Raw genomic sequence first — 17,214 nt, forward strand, 5'->3', positions numbered from 1 at the left:
GTTTATACAAATTTTTCCTACATTTTCTTTTAAAAATCTAACAGCTTTACATCTTGCATTTAGTTTTGTTGTTGTTGTTGTTGTTTTAAGATTTTAAGTAACCGCTATACCCAGCGTGGCACTCAAATGCATAACCCAAGATCAGGAGTGGCATGCTTCAGCGACTGAGCTAGCCAGACACCCCTTATGTTAAGTTTTTGATTCATTTTGAGGTAATTTTTTAAAAAGATTTTATTTATTTGAGAGAGAGAGAGAGAGAGAGAAGGAGCACAAGCAGGGGTTGTGTCAAAGGGAGAGGGAGAAGCAGATGCCCCCAGGAGCAGGGAACTAGACATGGAACCTTAAGTGGGATTCAATCCCAGGACCCCAGGATCATGACCTGAGCCGAAGGCAGATGCTTAACCAACTGAGCCATCTGGGTGCCCCCATTTTAAGGTAACTTTTATATAAAATGTGAGGATAGGTCTTTTAGTTTTTGGCATATAAATGTCCAGTTGTTCCAGCACTATTTGTTTTTAGAAATTATTATTATTTTTTAAATATTTAATTAATTTATTTGGCAGAGAGAGAGAGCATAGGCAGCAGATGGGGCAGAAGGAGAAGGAGAAGGAGAAGGAGAAGCAGGCTCCCCACTGAGCAAGGTGTCTGATGCAGGGCTTGATCCCAGGATCCTGGGATCATGCCCTGAGCTGAAGGCAGATGCTTAACCAACTGAGCCACCCAGGTGCCCCGTTTTTAGAAATTATTTATTTTTCATTAACCTTATATCTATTTTCTGTTTGCTTAAATGAGTTCCTGCTCCAAGGAAATTTTGGAAATGAAAGACTCCTCATATTGGGAAGGTTTCCCTTTAAGTTACCACAGGGACCCAAAACACTGCCATATGGACCCCTCCCTGTGTGGTGCAGAGTTAGCACTGTTTGTTGAAATGTGGCAGAAATAACCCTGATGCCGGTTCCCAGACTAGGTTTCAAGAAGCTCTGCGTGCTTCCTGTCTCTGGAAGCCCAGTGCTGTGAGAACAAGCCCAGCCTAGTCTGCTGGGGCATGAGAGACCCTGTGGAGGAGTGAGAGGCCAGTTGTCCCAGCCAAGGTCAACCTGGACCATCTAGCCAATGCTCAAACACATGGAAGATCCACTTGGGAACAGCATAGGAAAAACTGACTCAGACTTTTTGGGAATAATTTTGTAATATATGAGCCATATTTATAACATATATATGGTTTGACCCAGTCATTACAATTTGTCTCCTATTCTAAGGAAATCATTTAATGGAAAAATTTATGTAAGTGACATTTTTTATAATAGCAAAAGTTTGAAACATCCTCGTGTTCATCAGTAGTGAAAGGATTATATTGGGGGGAGCACACATAAACAATGTAATACTCTGTTACAAATGAGGATATGGAGCACCTGGGTGGCTCAGTTGGTTAAGCATCTGACTCTTGATTTCAGCTCAAGTCATATCTCAGGGTTGGAGACACAGCTGCTTTGGGCTCCTTGCTCAGCAGGGAGTTGGTTTCCTCCTTTTCCCTCTCCTTCTGCTCCCCCCTTGCTCTCTCAAATAAATAATTAAATGAATCTTAAAAAAAAAAAAACACCGAAAACAAATAATATAGCTCTAATGGAAACTGTCCATACTACACATTTGTCAATAAAACAAGTTAGAAATCATCATTTTATAATGTGAACTTGTATTTGAATAATATATAACTATGTTTGTGCATTAAAAAGTGTCTAGGGATGCCTGGGTGGCTCAGCAGTTGAGCTTCTGCCTTTGGCTCAGGGCCTGATCCCGGAGTCCCAGGATCAAGTACTGCATCGGGTTCCTTGCATGGAGCCTGCTTCTCCCTCTGCCTGTGTCTCTGCCTCTCTCTCTCTCTCTGTGTCTCTCGTGAATAAATAAATAAAATCTTTAAAAAAAAATAGGAAAGTGTCTAGAAGGAGATCTATAAATTATTAACAGGGGTTTTCTCTGAGAAGGCATTAAAAGGATTTTTTTCATTTTCTACATTGTACCTTTATGTATGTGAATCTTTAAAAAATGAGCAGCTATTTTTTAAAAAAAATTATTTTTTTGAGAGTGAGTGCACATGCACAAGCATGGAGGGAGGTGGGGAGAAGGGGCAGAAGGAAAGGGAGAGACAATCTTTTTTTTTTTAAAGATTTTATTTATTTATTCATGAGAGAGAGAGAGAGAGAGAGAGAGAGAGAGAGAGAGAGAGAAGCAGAGACATAGACAGAGGGAGAAGCAGGCTCCATGCAGGGAGCCTGATGTGGGACTCGATCCCAGGACTCCAGGATCATGCCCTGGGCCGAAGGCAGGCACTAAACCTCTTAGCCACCCAGGGATCCCCAGGGAGAGACAATCTTAAGCAGGCCTACGCCCAGCAAGGAGCCCAGCACGGGGCTCAATCACACAACTTTGAGATCATGACCTGAACTGAAATCAAGCATGAGACACTTAACTGACTGAACCACCCAGGAGCCCCAATGTCTATCTATTTTACTAAAATTGACCATCAGAAAAATGACATAACTTGCATTTTGGGAAAATAATGTAATGTACATAATATATATAAAAGGTAAATGTAATATATGTAAATATTAATCATATATAATACACAAAATTTAATGCATAAAATTTTAATATTATATATTAATACATACAATATAAAGATTAGTACAGTATAATAGATATAGCTAGACTACAAAGTTGCACGTGACCATGTTTGATGGTCCCTAGGTGTAACCCTTGGGGTGTTCCTAATGGAGTTGCTTGTTCATTGGATGATGGACTGTCCACACCCTAATGCAGTATATTCATCCTCCCACTGGATGGTAAAGTTGCATATATACATCGTTGCAACAGTTCAGGCAACAGGCTATATTTGCAAGAATATTGGACTTGGAGTTCAGCTTCACTATTGGCTCTTCCTTTAGTTTCTTTTTCGGTAAAATTGGGCTTCATTCACCAAAGAATGAACATTGATTGGGTATTACTGCGTGCAAGCCCTTCGGCTGAGTGCCAGGGACCCTAGCTCCTGCCCTGCTTCCCTCAGACTGGTGACGGGAGAATCCATCCCTAAATGAACACAAATAAAATAGGAATGGAATTCCTGACGCCAAGCTGTATTTTTAGTGGTTTCATTAAGTAGAAGAAATGAGATTGGATCTATCCTGAATGTAGTGGCCTGAGTTTTCAGGCTCAGTAGCCAAATTGCCTGAGTTCAAATCCTAGCTCCATCAGGATTTGGGGGATGTTGCTTAACATCTCTTTGATCCAATTTTTCTCCATCTCTCAAATAGAAACAAGAACTGTAAATACCTCATGTGGTTGTTGTAAAGATTAAATAAGTTGCTATTTATTTTTTTAAAAAAGATTTATTTTAGGGGATCCCTGGGTGGCGCAGCGGTTTAGCGCCTGCCTTTGGCCCAGGGCGCGATCCTGGAGACCCGGGATCGAATCCCACGTCGGGCTCCTGGTGCATGGAGCCTGCTTCTCCCTCTGCCTGTGTCTCTGCCTCTCTCTCTCTGTCTCTCTGTGACTATCGTAAATAAATAAAAATTAAAAAAAATAAAAAGATTTATTTTAGAGAGAGAAAGTGTGCATGTCTGCTAAAGTGGGGGGAGGGGCAGAGAGAACGGAAAAGAGAGAATCCTCAGACTGGCTGTTGAGCCCCGAGCCCTACAGGGGGCTTCATCCCAGGACCTGGGATCATGACCCGATCAAAAATCCACAGTCCGCTGCTTAACCAACTGAACCACTTAGGTGGAATGGAGAACACAGCAGACCAGCTGTTGCTTTTTTTCTCTTTTTAAAGATTTATTTTATGGAGGGAGAGAGTGCATGTGAGTGGGGGAAGGGGCAGAGGAAGAGAATCTTCAAGCAGACCCCTGAGCTGGACACACGGGGCTTGATCTCAGGCCCCATGAGATCATGAATTGAGCCTAAACCAAGAGTCAGACGCTTAACCGACTGAGCCACCCACCTCCTTGGCCATATCTAATCCCACACAGTTGACTTGCTTCAGACCATCCTGCCTGCTATGGTCTGAATATTCATTTCTCCCAAATTCATGTTGAAATCCTTATGCCCAGTGAGACACCCAGCTACCCCTGGACCAGCGGTTTCTGAGACAAATGTGACCAAGCTGATGTCAGAGGGGCATCTGGTTGTGACAGTGTTCTCTCCTCTGGTGACTTCCTTAGGGTCATCTGGTCAACTAGGTCAGTGTCCGCTTACTCCTTCGCTAGTCTGTGAACATCCTCCAGAGGCTTTATGTGCCATTGGCAAGAATGGTATTCCTAGGCAGAGGAGGGAGCTTCTGAGGCTAGTACTGGAAACTGCAGACCAGCTCTCCAGGCCCATGTGGAGAAGATGGGGCAGTCAGCTCCTTACTAGGGGCTGCTGATTCTCCCCATTATGTTAAGAGGTGTGCTGTTTGTCTTATTGCTCCATACATGTATGGCTTCCAAAATAGCTCTTAGAGTTCCAGTCATTCTATCTGTATTTTTCTTTTTTTTTTTCAATAAAGATTTTGTTTATTTATTCATGAGAGACACAGTGAGAGGGGCAGAGACACAGGCAGAGGGAGAAGCAGGCTCCATGCAGGGAGCCCAATGTGGGACTCGATCCTGGTCTCGGGTGAATTTGCTGCACTAGCTCATCCAGTCACAGGTCGGCTGGCTAGCATGGAGTAATGATGGTAGAGGCTAGATAATATGAAATAAAATGATGCGGGTGCGTGGGTGGCTCAGTTGTTAAGCATCTGCCTTCAGCTTGGGTTATGATGTCAGGGTCCTGGGATCAAGCCCTGTACCATGCTCCCTGCTCAGTGGGGAGCCTGCTTCTCCCTCTCCCTTTGCTGCTCCCCTTGCTTGAGCTCTCTCTCAAATGAAATCTTAAAAAAAAAAAAAAAAAGTAAAATGATGGCACTTCAACAGGAACTTAGAGTGGCAGTCTCCCCTAAGAAGGGATGTTATTCTGGCACATGATGACTGATATTTATAGTTCAGTATGTATCCACCTTCTCAGTCTTCACATCAGTGAAGGACTTTATGGACACTCACATATTGATCTGTGTATCAGGTGGCTTAGGCAAAGTTAGGCTGTAGGAAAGATGCTTCCTAAAATCTCAGTGGTGGGGCACCTGGGTTGGGCATCTGCCTCTTGATTTCAGCTCAGGTCATGATCTCAGGCTCGTTGGGCTTTGAGTGAAAAGTAGGCTCAACATGGAGTCTACCTGAGAGTCTCTTTTTCTCCCTCCACCCTCCCCTTGCTCCTGTGTACGTGCTCTTTCTCTAAATACATTTTAAAAATCTTAAAAAAAACCCCTGAGGTTTATAACAAACATTTTGTGCATGTGACACGGCCAACGCTAACTGGCTTTGGCTCTGCTGAATTCCATATGTCTTCTCACTGCAGGACCCAAACTGAAGGGGATCGTTTATCTAGGACACACTGATCACCTGGTGGAAGGAAAAGAGAAAGATGGTTGAACCACATGATAGCTCTTAAAGCTAATGCTTGGAAGGGGCATATATTACATCTGTTTACACTCCACTGGCCAAAGCAGCTCCACGGCCAAGCCTCAGGTCAATGAGGAGGGAGGATACTCCCAAAGAGAGAGGTAGTAAATATTTTGAACAAATAAACATTCTCCCATAGTTCATCACAGCCGGTTGTACCATTTGGTCTTGTTTTGCAGGTGAGAAAACTCAGGCTAAAAGAGCTAACTCGATGGAGGTCATAAATTCCAACTCAGCTGTCTGGCTTCAGAGTCAGTCTTTTCTACCATGCAGTCTCTTTGGGGGATCTTTTCTCTCTTTACACCTGGAATCGTACAGGCACCTGGAATTGTAATTTATTCAGGGCACAATGGCTTCTAATGAGCCCCAGAAGCTTCTCCATGAAAATTTCTATGGAGGTAAACCACCTCTGAGAGCTTTCTGGAAGTATATGGAGCTAGAAAGGGGGGGGGGGGTGGTTGGGCTTGGGGAATTGCCTCCATGAGAGCTGACTCTATTCCATTTAGTAATTTTTTTTTAAACTGTTGAATTATTTATCTGCTTTATGGGTTTGTACATCCTTTGGGCAGGGATTACCTATCAATCTATCACTTTTTTTTGTTTCCTGTGTGTGTGTGTACGTGTGTGCGTGGTGTGGTGTGTCTGAGCTCCTCGAAGCTATTTTTCTAGGTAATTTTAGAAACTTCCAGATTGCATTGGATATTTATACTCACAAAAATTATTAGTGGGGTGGAGAGAGTGCAACTCCTCTACTTTTGCCAGAGAGCAACAATTTTAGATTTAGAGACCTAGCTGCGGCTGCTCAGTGTGTCCTGGGGTGGGGGTGCAGGGGAGAAGTGAGAGCCGGTGGAGAACACGTACTTCACCATGAATGAGCGTAAATTTCTGTTGATTTGCTTTGCCTTTCGCTCAGTCTTACTCGTTTTAGAGTCCCTGGTGTCCAGGTGCCTGGTGCTGGCCAGACCTACGGCGTCCATCAGAGGCAGTGAGGCACCTGCAGGAGCCCGGGCTCTCCTGCCCCATTTCAGTCCCGGTCCTGGGGTCCATCATGCGTCTCCTAGAACTGCGCAGCGTGAAGGTGCCGGGCGAGCTCACCCGTGGGAAGCCCCTGCCCCCTCCGGTGCCCGCCACGCGGGAGACCCTGGAGCCCGCGGCCGCCCGGCGACTCGCCCGGCCGCGGGGCCGCCTCGCAGGTGACGGCGTGCGCGTGTCCGGGCCCGGCGCGGGCGGAGGCAGCCAGAGGCCCTGCGCGCGTGGCCTGCGCGAGGCCGGGCGGGTCCGGGTCGGGGTCCGGGTGGGGTCCGGGTGGGGTCGGGGTGGGGCCGCCCCGCCCTCCGGGTCCCGCGGCGGCCGGCGCGTGGGGAGGCGCGCTCGGAGCTTCCCCGTGGCCGCTCCGGGCCCGAGAGGCGGCGGCAGGAGGACCGCGAGGGTGACAGGGCGTGCCCGCGCCGCGGCCGGGCCCCGGGGCGGGAGGAGGGCGGGGGAGCCCGCGGAGGGCTCGCAGGACCCGCCGCCCGCTCGGAACTTGCCGAGGGAACCGGTGGGAGGGAGGGGCCGGGCCGGGCCGGGCCGGGGCCGCGGCGGGAGGGGGAGGGGGAGGGCGAGGGGGAGGGGCGGCCGCAGCTGCATCCAGCCCGTTGGCTTCCTTCCCAGCTCTCCTTCGCCGCCTCCTCTTCCTCCCGTGTGAGTCAGGCATTTCCCGGGGATCTGGAGCAGCCACGCGCGGCCCGGGCGCCGGAGCTGTAGCGGCGGCAGCAGCAGGAGCCCGCGCCGGGGCCGCCACCGCGCCGGGCACCCGCCTCCCGGGCGCGCACGGACCATGGAGAGGGCGGCTCAGGGCGCGGACGGCGGCGGGGGCAGCGACAGCAGCAGCCGCAGCAGCAGCCGCGCCACCTCGGCCGGGTCCTCGCCCTCCTGCTCCCTGGCCGGCCGGGGGGTCTCCAGCCGGGCGGCGGCCGCGGGGCTCGGCGGCGGGGGCAGCCGCAGCAGCCCGGGCTCGGTGGCCGCCAGTCCGTCGGGAGGAGGCGGCCGCCGGAGGGAGCCGGCGCTCGAGGGCGTGCTCAGCAAATACACCAACCTCCTCCAGGGCTGGCAGAACAGGTAACGCGCCCCCCGCGCCGCCCCCGCGCGCCCCCGCGCCCCGCGCCGCCCTCGCTCCAGGTGGGGCGCCCCCCGCGGCCCGGGGCGCGGGGCGGGGGAGCGCGGGGCCCGGGCCCTCCCGAGAACGGCTGAGACCGCGAGGCGCGGGGCGCGCGCTTTGTGCCTGGAGTCGGTCCCATCGAGCAATTCTCTTCCTTTAAAACTTCGGGTGTTTAGAACCGCCGCCGCCGCCGCCGCCACCAAACACCTACCGCTTCCCCGCACATTCCGGAGCGCGTGCTACCTCCTGCCCACTTGGTGGCCCGAGACCTCCAATGTCTGCAACAGGAGTTTTTTTTTTTTTTTTTTTTTTTTTTAAATCTTTTTAAACACCCTCTCCCCTTTGGAAATGGACAGCTCGCTCTTTAAATTATTGCCATTCTTTTTCTCCCTTTGGGTGGCTTTTTTTTTTTAAGTTCTCTGCTCACTCATTCTGTCCTCACCATTGGGAAGCCTAGTTATGGCCACGTGGAAGGATGGAGATGTCAAGGGAAGGGGTGCCCAGCCCACTTGTGTTGGTGGTAACGTGTGAGGAACAACGAAGCATAGTGAACAGGACCTGAAAGGAGCAGATGTGGTACTGCTGTTTACAGGTTTTCTTGTTTGTTTGTTTTTTTTCTCCCCACTTTGTTTTTCAAAATCGAGCCATAGGTCCGTGCAAGAAGAATGGGGTTTTTGGAGAGGTTGTTGATGAGATCTTTTGTCCTGCCCTTAATCGTCCTTGGAACTTAGGACTTGGGGTTCTTGAGGGTGCTTTTGAAGTTTGAATCACACCCTGGGGAGCTGTTGCTTCTCTCTTTGGTTAGACTAGCTTTCTTGGTGCTCTCTCCCTGCAGATGGATTGGAAATGTTCAGATTGCTTCCAACCGAAACTTTGATCAGGCAGTCAAGTACATGAAACTAGGAGGACGGTGACTGCCCAAGTATGGAAACTGAGTTTTTATACTGGTGTTATAGACTGAACTTTCTGAGTCACCTGGGTTTCCTCGGAGATCTGCTCCTATGTCAGTGGAAGTTGCGCTATAACTTTTGAATCCTTTTATTTCTCAAAATAGCCCTGGTATCTGCTGTTGCCTCTCCCTTTTCCCCTTCGATTTCTGAAAGCTTAAAAAGAACAGGTAGACTGTGTAGGATGAGAGAGATGAGATGACTAAATCTGGTTGCAGTGCTTGGTAATTGTGCCTTGCTGGTGTGGTTTGTGTGTTCGCCACTTTTAATGCTTTTTTTTTTTTCAAGTAGCTTATGAGGCCAACAGAGATTTTACCCTGGATTACAGTTGTTTCACTTGGGGATGGTATTTTACCTGCAATGCATATTAAAGGATTTGTTCTTTGCAGTGGATTTAGGAGGAATTGGAGTCCCTCATGCTTTTGTATAATTTTAAATCCACTGAGGTATTTAGGTTATGCCAGATTGAGAAGAGCAAAATTAATAATAATAATAATAATAATAATATCTACGTGATTGCAGGCTACATAGGTGAAATGCACTCATACACTTAAGAGGTTATGAGGTCTCATCTTTGTTGAGTTTGTTTCCTGTGATCTATAGCCACTAGCGTTTATTCTTAACCACAGCAGACTCACTATTTTCTAAGTCAACCACTGACTCCAAAAACATTATCTCTTTCTAATGGTTAATGTTTCAGTGTCTAGGTCTGTGAACTGTGGCTGAGGGACCATTAGTGATCTGGAGAGGATTTATGATGACTCAGTGATGGCACATTTTTCCCTTCTCAAGGGGAGGTCTGGAACAGTAAAAAAAAAAAAAAAAAAAGAGAAGAAAGACCATATATTCACTTGTTCATGAGTTTATTTATCCAGAGACTATTTATTGAGGATCTACTATGTGCCAGGCACTCTTCTATGAGCAGGAGCTATTCCAGTGTGCAAAGCACACGTGCATCTTCACTTGAAGTAGTGGAGAAGATGCAGAATTAAAAAGTAGGAGTCCAGAGCTCCCTAGTCTAGGGGAACACCTTGGTACAAATAGTGGGGGACCCGATTCAAATTCCCTTGACTTTTGAACCTCATGGCATATCTTTTTAAGCTGCCTGCAGTAAATGACAAATCTCTAGCCACAAAATTCTTGGTGTGTATTTCCAGGCTGCCATGCTGTTGACCATGCCCTTTGGCAGCTCCCAGGATGTGGTACCTATCACCCAACAGCAGTTTTTACTCTAGTGTCCTCTTGTATAATCTCGTGTTGCTATATAGTGTATATTCTAACACTCTGTTTTGTATCCTGTTGGAATTCACGAGTAGCACACTTGGCCCCATCACCACCCATGGGGAAGGCAGTTTGGGCCAGAACATAAAGTAGGTGACATAAAAAGAGGCCACAGGAGAGAAGACGGCACATTGTGGGACACACTCAAGTCAGGAGAGTACATCCAGGGTACAGGGCTCACACTCATTGACTGAGGGAGTGTGAAAGAATCAGAGCATGGCGAAAATGTACATTAAGGAAACTCTATAATTCATTATTACGGTTAAAAATACTTCAAGTATAGTAAGGTATAGTTCTATAGGATGGTGTTAAAGAGGAAATCCATCTAAATGAACAAAACAACCTCAGAGGTGGCAGGTGCTATGAAGATTAAAAAATACAGTTGACCCTTGAACAACAAAGAGGTTAGGGGTACCAATCCCTACAGAGTCAAATATCTTTATATGACTTTGACTTCCCTAGAACTTCATTACTAATAGCCTACTGTCAACTCAAAACCTTACCAACAACATAAACAGTTGATTAACACATGTTTTGTGTGTTATGTGTCTTCTGTATTACAATAAAGCAAGCTGCAAGCTAGAGAAAAGAAAATGTTATTAAGAAAATCACGAGGAAGAGAAGATATATTTATGGTATTGCTGTATTTATATAAAAAATTATATATAAGTGGACCTGCACAACCTGAATCCCTGTTGTTCAAAAAATGATAAATAAGTATTTGTGGAAATAATTTTGTGTGGATCTAGTGTCTTTACTAGATTTTAATTCAGAGCACTGTCTTTTCACTCAGTTTTTTGGTTTTCCTATGGAGTGAGCCAGGGGGACAGTGAGCCTCAGGAGTTTGGAGAGGCAGATTGCACAGTGCCTTGTAGGCCAGGGGAAGAATTTAAGGCTCTGTTTTGGTGGTCCAGAAGGATTTTAGGCAAAGAGGTGACCCGGTCTGATTCGTATTTTAAAAAGTTCACTCAGTACTCTGTGGAGATGAGATTTTTAGAGTCAGTCAGACCGACCAGGAAGCAGAGAGACCACTTAGGAGCTCCTCATGGGGGTCCAGGAAGAGAGGCTGGGCGCAGGTACGCGGGGTCAGGACAAGTGGAGAAAAAGTATAGTAGTGGAGTGGAGAGGATAGAAGTTGCCGATGGGTTGGATGAGGAGGTGAGAGAAAGGGGCCAAGGAGAACTTTTGAGTTTGCATCTCTGGGAGACTGAGATGGATGTTGAGGTGTCATTTAGAGAAATGAGGTTTGCAGGGGAGGAACATATTTGCAGGGGGGATGGAGGACAACCAGGAGTTCCCTTTGGACTGTGTTCAATTTGAGATATCTATACCGTGAGAAATTGGCTATATGAACTCTAATTTGCCCTAAGGTTAACTTTAGTCTCAAACCCAAATGGGACTATTTTGAGTTTGCTTGTGACATCAGGTGTTTGAGAAAATAATTTTTTTTTATTTTTTTTGAGAAAATAATTTCTAATTGGATCTAGGAAGTGGTATTTAAATATTTGAAAGTCTTCATTGCCATTCAGTTTTTATTATCTGGAGAAAAGAAGACATTGCAAATATGAAACCTGCCTCCAGTCTGTGTGTGTGTGTGTGTGTGTGTGTGTGTGTGTGTGTGTGTGTATGTGTGTGTGAGAGAGAGATTGGTGGGATTGTAAGAACTCAGTAAAATATTAAAAAGCAAGGGGTACCTGGGTGGCTCAGTCGGTTAAGCATCTGACTCTTGATTTCGGCTCAGGTCACGATCTCAGGGTCCTGAGATCAAACCCTACATCTGCTCCACACTTAGCAGCAAGTCTGCTTGACATCCTCTTTGTCCCTCTGCCTCTCCCCCCACTTGTGTGCACCTTCTCTCTCAAATACATAAATAAATCTTTAAAAAATATTAAAAGGCAAATCTTGAATAGGATAAGTAAGATAAGTATCAGCAAAAGAAAACCTCAGGCCAGTAGTGGACGTTTAATTGGAATGTAAGGGGAATGTGGACTCTGACGGCCAAACCCCAACATCAGTATTTAGCACGCGTGTCACCTTGGGCTGTTTCTTCAATTGCTCTGGGCTCCTGTTTTCTTATCTGTTAAATGGAGAAAAGATGTTAACCCTTCTCATTAGTTCAGTGTGAAGATTACGTGAGGATACTGGTCTGTTAAGCGGCTGAGAATAGTGCATAACAAGATCTGGAGAACCGGTAGCTATTATTGAATCTTCAATTTGTCCCTCTTAAGTGGATCATTTCTCGTCTGTAAAGTTCTTGGTTTATTTTCTGAATGCTGTGGTTACCCTGGAACTCCATTAACATGATCATCCCAGAGTTCTTTGGAGAGGATATGACGGTTTGGTTTTGAAGGGATCATTTTAAAACTTGGAACCTGGGAGCCTGGGTGGCTCAGTAGTTGAACATCTGCCTGCAGCTCAGGTCATGATCCTGTGGTCCTGGGATCCAGTCCCACTCAGGCACTCTGCGGGGGGTGGGGGGGTGGGGAGCTTGCTTCTCCCTCTGCCTATGTCTCTCATCAATAAATAGAATCTTTAAAAAAAACAAAAAATAAACTTGGAACCCAGCAAACATTTGCATCTCTGTGACAGGCGACTTACTCCCCCAGCCTCCAATCCCTATCTCCCTTCCCTGCTTTATTTTGCTCCATAACCACCACCATCTGACATGCTCCACATTTTCCTCTTGTCTCTGCATGAGATGTAAGCCCCTTGAGGACAGGGTATAAATTGTCTGCTTTGCTCAGTGCTGTACTCCCAGTGTCTTGAACAGGGTCTGGCATATAATGAGGGTTCAGTAGATAGATACTATGGCATAGCTCAGGGACTGAATGGGTGACAGAGAAGAAGTTAAAACAGGTTTTTCTTGTGTTTTGACCAGTGTTAGCTACTGTTATTGTAATTCTTGGTTCTCTACCTGCTTCTGTCTCCTCATCTCTAAGTGCACATGTCTGTCATTGGCCCTGCTCTCTGCAACCATCTGTGTCTTCAGGGTCAGAAGTCTGATCTATCTTGTGACTGAGAGCCCACCACTGCCCACATTACGTGGGCCTCTCATGGCCAGATATCTAGGGCCTGCTCTCGACCTGATTTGCTTGAGTGACATTCTTTGAGAATGAGTTTTTAGCCTCTGGTCAGAATTTTCCAGGGTTTTGGGGGCTACTTGGCTCATTTAGAAAAGTCAGGGGGGAGCATGCATTAACTTTTAAAACCACACTGAATTAAAACGAACGCTTTTGAGTACATTTTAGAGGCAGTTGGTGCTGCCGGGGTTGATTTTCAACCTGGGTTTTATGTTCTTACCCATGTGTACTTAGAAAGTATTCACACATCTTGCTGTCTGGCTTGCCAGATTGTTGGGAGCCTGCATACTCAAACCCTTTCAGGACACTGGGTTACTTCATGGACAGTAATAATAGAGGGGTGGTTGCCTAGGTGACAAAGCAGCATATAACATGATTTATTCACTTATGATTCAAAATATTTATGGAGCACCTGCCAGGGTTACCCACTCCCTGTGGGATGCGCTCTTCCCCTCCCTTTTTGAAATGTATGCGTATTTGAGGAGAATTCACGCCAAAGGGTTACTATGGTTTTCCTTTGTTGATGGGATTGTGGGTGATATTATTTCTCCTCTTTTCTTTTTTTCCATCATTTTTTTTCCTGAGGTGAACTTTTTTTTTTTAAGGTTATTTATTTATTTACTTATTCATGAGAGAGGCAGAGACATAGGCAGAGGGAGAAGGAGGGCTTCACTCCGGAAGCCTGATATGGGACTTGATCCCAGGACCCTGGGAACATGCCCTGAGCTGAAGGCAGATGCTCAACCACTGAGCCACCCAGGCATCCCCAAATTTTAGATTTTAATATAGTCACGTTAAAAATTTTTTTCCTCTGAGTTCTTTTTAAGTCCTGTTTAGGGAATCTCTGCCTACTCCCACGGTAATGAGGCTGTTTTCTTTCAAGAAAAAAAAAAACCCAACTTTTATTAATTTGAATATTTCTTAAAAGTTTGAATTGCGATTAGAGGGATATGGACAGCTAGCAGAACCAATACTGGATTTAAGGCTCCCAGTCTGTATTAGTTTCATACAGCTATTGTAACAAATGACCATGAACTTGGTAACTCCCAGCGGTAAGATGTTTATTTTCTCATGGTTCTGGAGGCCAGGAGTCTGAAATTAGCTTCACTGGGCCAAAATGAAGGTGTTGGCAGGCCCATGCTTTCACCAGACACTCTAAGGGACGATTAATTTCTTGCTTCCTCCAGCTTCTGGTGGCTGCCGGCATTCCTTGGATCATAACGCCTCATTCCAGTTTCTGCCTCTGTCTTTACGTTGCCTTCTCCTCTGTGTGTGTCAGGTCTCCCTCTGCCTCCCTTTTAGAAGGACTCTTCTGATTGCATTTAGGACCCAACCGGATCACCCAGAATAATCTCTCCTTTTTCGAATCCTTAGTGGAAGCATGTCTGCCATACACCCTATAAGGTAGCACTTGCAGGTGCCAGAGGTTAGGACGCGGACATCGCAGGGCTACAGTATGGCACTCACAGCCCCCATAGGGGCATCACTCTAAGGTGGTTCTGAAGCCCTCCACCTTCCCCATCCACCTTTCCCACCCTTCACTGGGTGCCATGGTGATAGCCATCTCTGTTTGGCAAAGGGTTGCTGTCTTGACTGCAAGTGGGCTGGTCAGGAAGGCTTGGTGGATTCATCCATCTCTGTCTACTAGACAGACCCTTGGCCAGATGCAAGGTAGGCACCGTTGTGAGGGAAATTCTAATGCCAGCGAGCAAACCTAATTTGCTTTCAGGGGCAAATCAGACTTTCTTTGGGCTTTCTGTAAATACCAATGAGCGATCAGTTTGGAAGTAAGTATACTTGTGATCCTCTGTGTTTTCCATTTTGTCATCTGAATGACTCATTAGCTGAAGACTGTTTTTTAAAGGTACAATTAAATACAATAAAATGCATAGGTCTTAGGTGTTCTGTTTGATGAATTTTGGCAATTGTTGACACCATGTCACCACTGCTTCAGAAAGTACAGAACATTCTCTGATCCCCCCCGCCCCCCTCCAATTTTCCCTGTGCTCCTTGCCAGTCAAGTTCCACTTCCTCTATGATCTGTTTCTGATTTTTATCACCATGAATTAGTTTTGTCTGTTCTTGGGTTTGTATAGATGGACCAGTATAGGATATCCTTTTGGAGTCTGGTTTATTTCCATCAGCCTGATGTTCTGAGATTCATCTATGTTGCTGCATCAATCAGTAGATTATAATTTTTTAAAAAGATTTTATTTATTTATTTGAGAAAGAGAGAATGAGAGAGAACACAAGTGGAAGGGAGGAGGTAGAGGGAGAAGCAGACTGTCTGCTGAGCAGGGAGCCTGATGTGGGGCTGGATCCCAGGACCCTGGGATCATGACCTGAGCCAAAGGCAGATGCTTAACTGAGCCATCCAGGCGCCCCTGTAATTTGGTTTTTGTTACTGTTGTTGAGTAATACTACATTCTGTGGTATACCAGTTTATCCATTCCCTCGTACATAGACATTTAGTTTGTTTCCAGTTTTTGGCTATTATCCATAAAACTTCTGGATATAAGTTTGTATATAAGTCTTTGTGTGGGCATGTGCTTTTATTTCTCTGGAATAAATTTCCTAGGGACTGGAATTGCAGGGTCATAGTGTAGGTGCCTGGAGAAGCTCCCAAAGTGTTTTCCAGTTTGGCAGAACTATTTCTCACTCCACCAGCACTGTATGAATGAATGGGTTGCTCCCCATCCCAGCCAGCTTCTTAGAGGGGTAGTTTGTAGAAGCCCGGGCTGGTGAAGTGGTTAGAACTCATTGCCAGCTCAGCCTCTTTTTTTTGGAACTTGACCTTGGGCAAGTCACTTAACTCTTTGGGCCCTGGTTTGCTCATATGTAACATGATAGTAACCATGCAGTGTTGCTGTGAGGCTGCTACAGGTGGCAGGCCTAGCACAGTGGGTGGTGCACAGTAGGTCCTCAGGTGAAGTTTGTCTCCTGGGAGTTTAACATTTTAGACCAGTGAGTAACTTCATGGAACTGAGGGGGCAAGTTGATGAACATTTTAGCCCCAACCTTAGCAGATAGGCAGGTGTTTCTAAGCCCTTCCTCCTCTGCGCAGGGACCTAGGTGACAAGTTATTTGATTCGCAGAGTGGATGACTGTTTCCATTTGCTGCTTATTAGCCTGTGGTTCCTCAGAGTCTGCTCCAGTGGACAGTTGTTTGAAAACCCTGGGAAAAAGAAGAGATGTGGCCTTTGTGTCCCGAAAAGAGGTTTGAAATGATTGTGCCGGAAGTGTGGGAGGCTTTTTGCAGCTCTGCCTGGCTCCTGCCTGATGTGATTTGGGGCCAGGCCAAGACAGAATTAAAAAGAAAACCTTCCAGAATGTGATTTTTGATAACCCAGACTGGATCGAATATGGTCACAGCCCAGAAAGAAAGTGCTTTATTTGTGTGCCTTGTGCAATGACATCAATAATTATGATAAAATTAGGAAACATTATACACAGTCCTGTGGCAAGCCTATTCTTTCAAGGTCAAAGGAGGCATTTGAGCCCTGAATAACTTTTTCATGTTTTGCTGTAGTTTTCAGAGGGCTATTTATGTTTTCGTGTGGTTAGGTCCCTTTCTATAAATATTTTGACGAAAATATAACCAGTTGAAAGGCAACCAACATCAGTTTCTAATGACTCTTTTCTAGGATGTGTTAAGTGTTTATTTGCAAAGACGGTTATGTGAACAGTGACCTCTGAGTGGAGGAGGAGTGTGGGATGGACCCCCCCCGCCCCGAGAAGCAGTAGAATTCACGTTCTCCCACATGTGGGTAGACCTGGGATTTTACCTGAGCCACGTGTTCAGGGGAGGGAGTTGAACGGGTTTGGTGATGGGTACAAGTGACCCTCGACTGGTTCACAGTGGTCACTCCATCCGATGCATGATGGGCTGCGAGCAACATGATGCAAAACCACCACCACAGTTTTCCTGGGCATTTTGGTTGTTAAGTAGAATCTGGACAGAATTGGGAAACTTTCCAGGTCCTGAGTAGGCAGGCAGTATCAGCCCCCAGATACGCTCCTCTTTGCTGTAATTAGGCCTGGTGGAATGTTCATGCCACACATATTTGTTGGGCACCTTTTGTGTGTATGCCAGATGCCAGGCGAGATGCTGTGGATGAGGGGAGAACAAGCCCAGGCGAGATCTTGAGTAGCCGACAGCCTCAAACAGGGGTGGGCCAACTTTTCCTGTAGAGGGCCAGGTAATTAAGATTTTCAGCTTTGTGGCCTAGCCAGTC

The 17,214-nt window shown here is 46.3% G+C and overlaps 1 protein-coding gene across 4 annotated transcripts in view; it reads left to right on the forward strand.

The window, feature by feature from the left end:
- The first annotated feature begins 5,697 nt into the window (after window positions 1-5,697).
- OSBPL10 (oxysterol binding protein like 10) overlaps window positions 5,698-17,214 on the forward strand; it is a 293,987-nt gene continuing 282,470 nt past the window's right edge. For 2 of the 4 annotated variants that reach the window (XM_055321637.1, XM_055321636.1), the window contains exon 1: window positions 7,167-7,631. In XM_055321637.1, coding sequence (XP_055177612.1) covers window positions 7,351-7,631 — 281 coding nt within the window. In that variant the 5' untranslated portion in view covers window positions 7,167-7,350. Of the gene's footprint in view, window positions 5,711-7,166; window positions 7,632-8,224; window positions 8,248-17,214 lie in introns of those variants that run through there. The other 2 variants (XM_055321640.1, XM_055321638.1) reach the window with 2 other exon arrangements.

This window comes from Nyctereutes procyonoides, unplaced genomic scaffold (genome assembly GCF_905146905.1).
Source record: "Nyctereutes procyonoides isolate TBG_1078 unplaced genomic scaffold, NYPRO_anot_genome, whole genome shotgun sequence".
Classification (NCBI taxonomy): domain Eukaryota; kingdom Metazoa; phylum Chordata; class Mammalia; order Carnivora; family Canidae; genus Nyctereutes; species Nyctereutes procyonoides.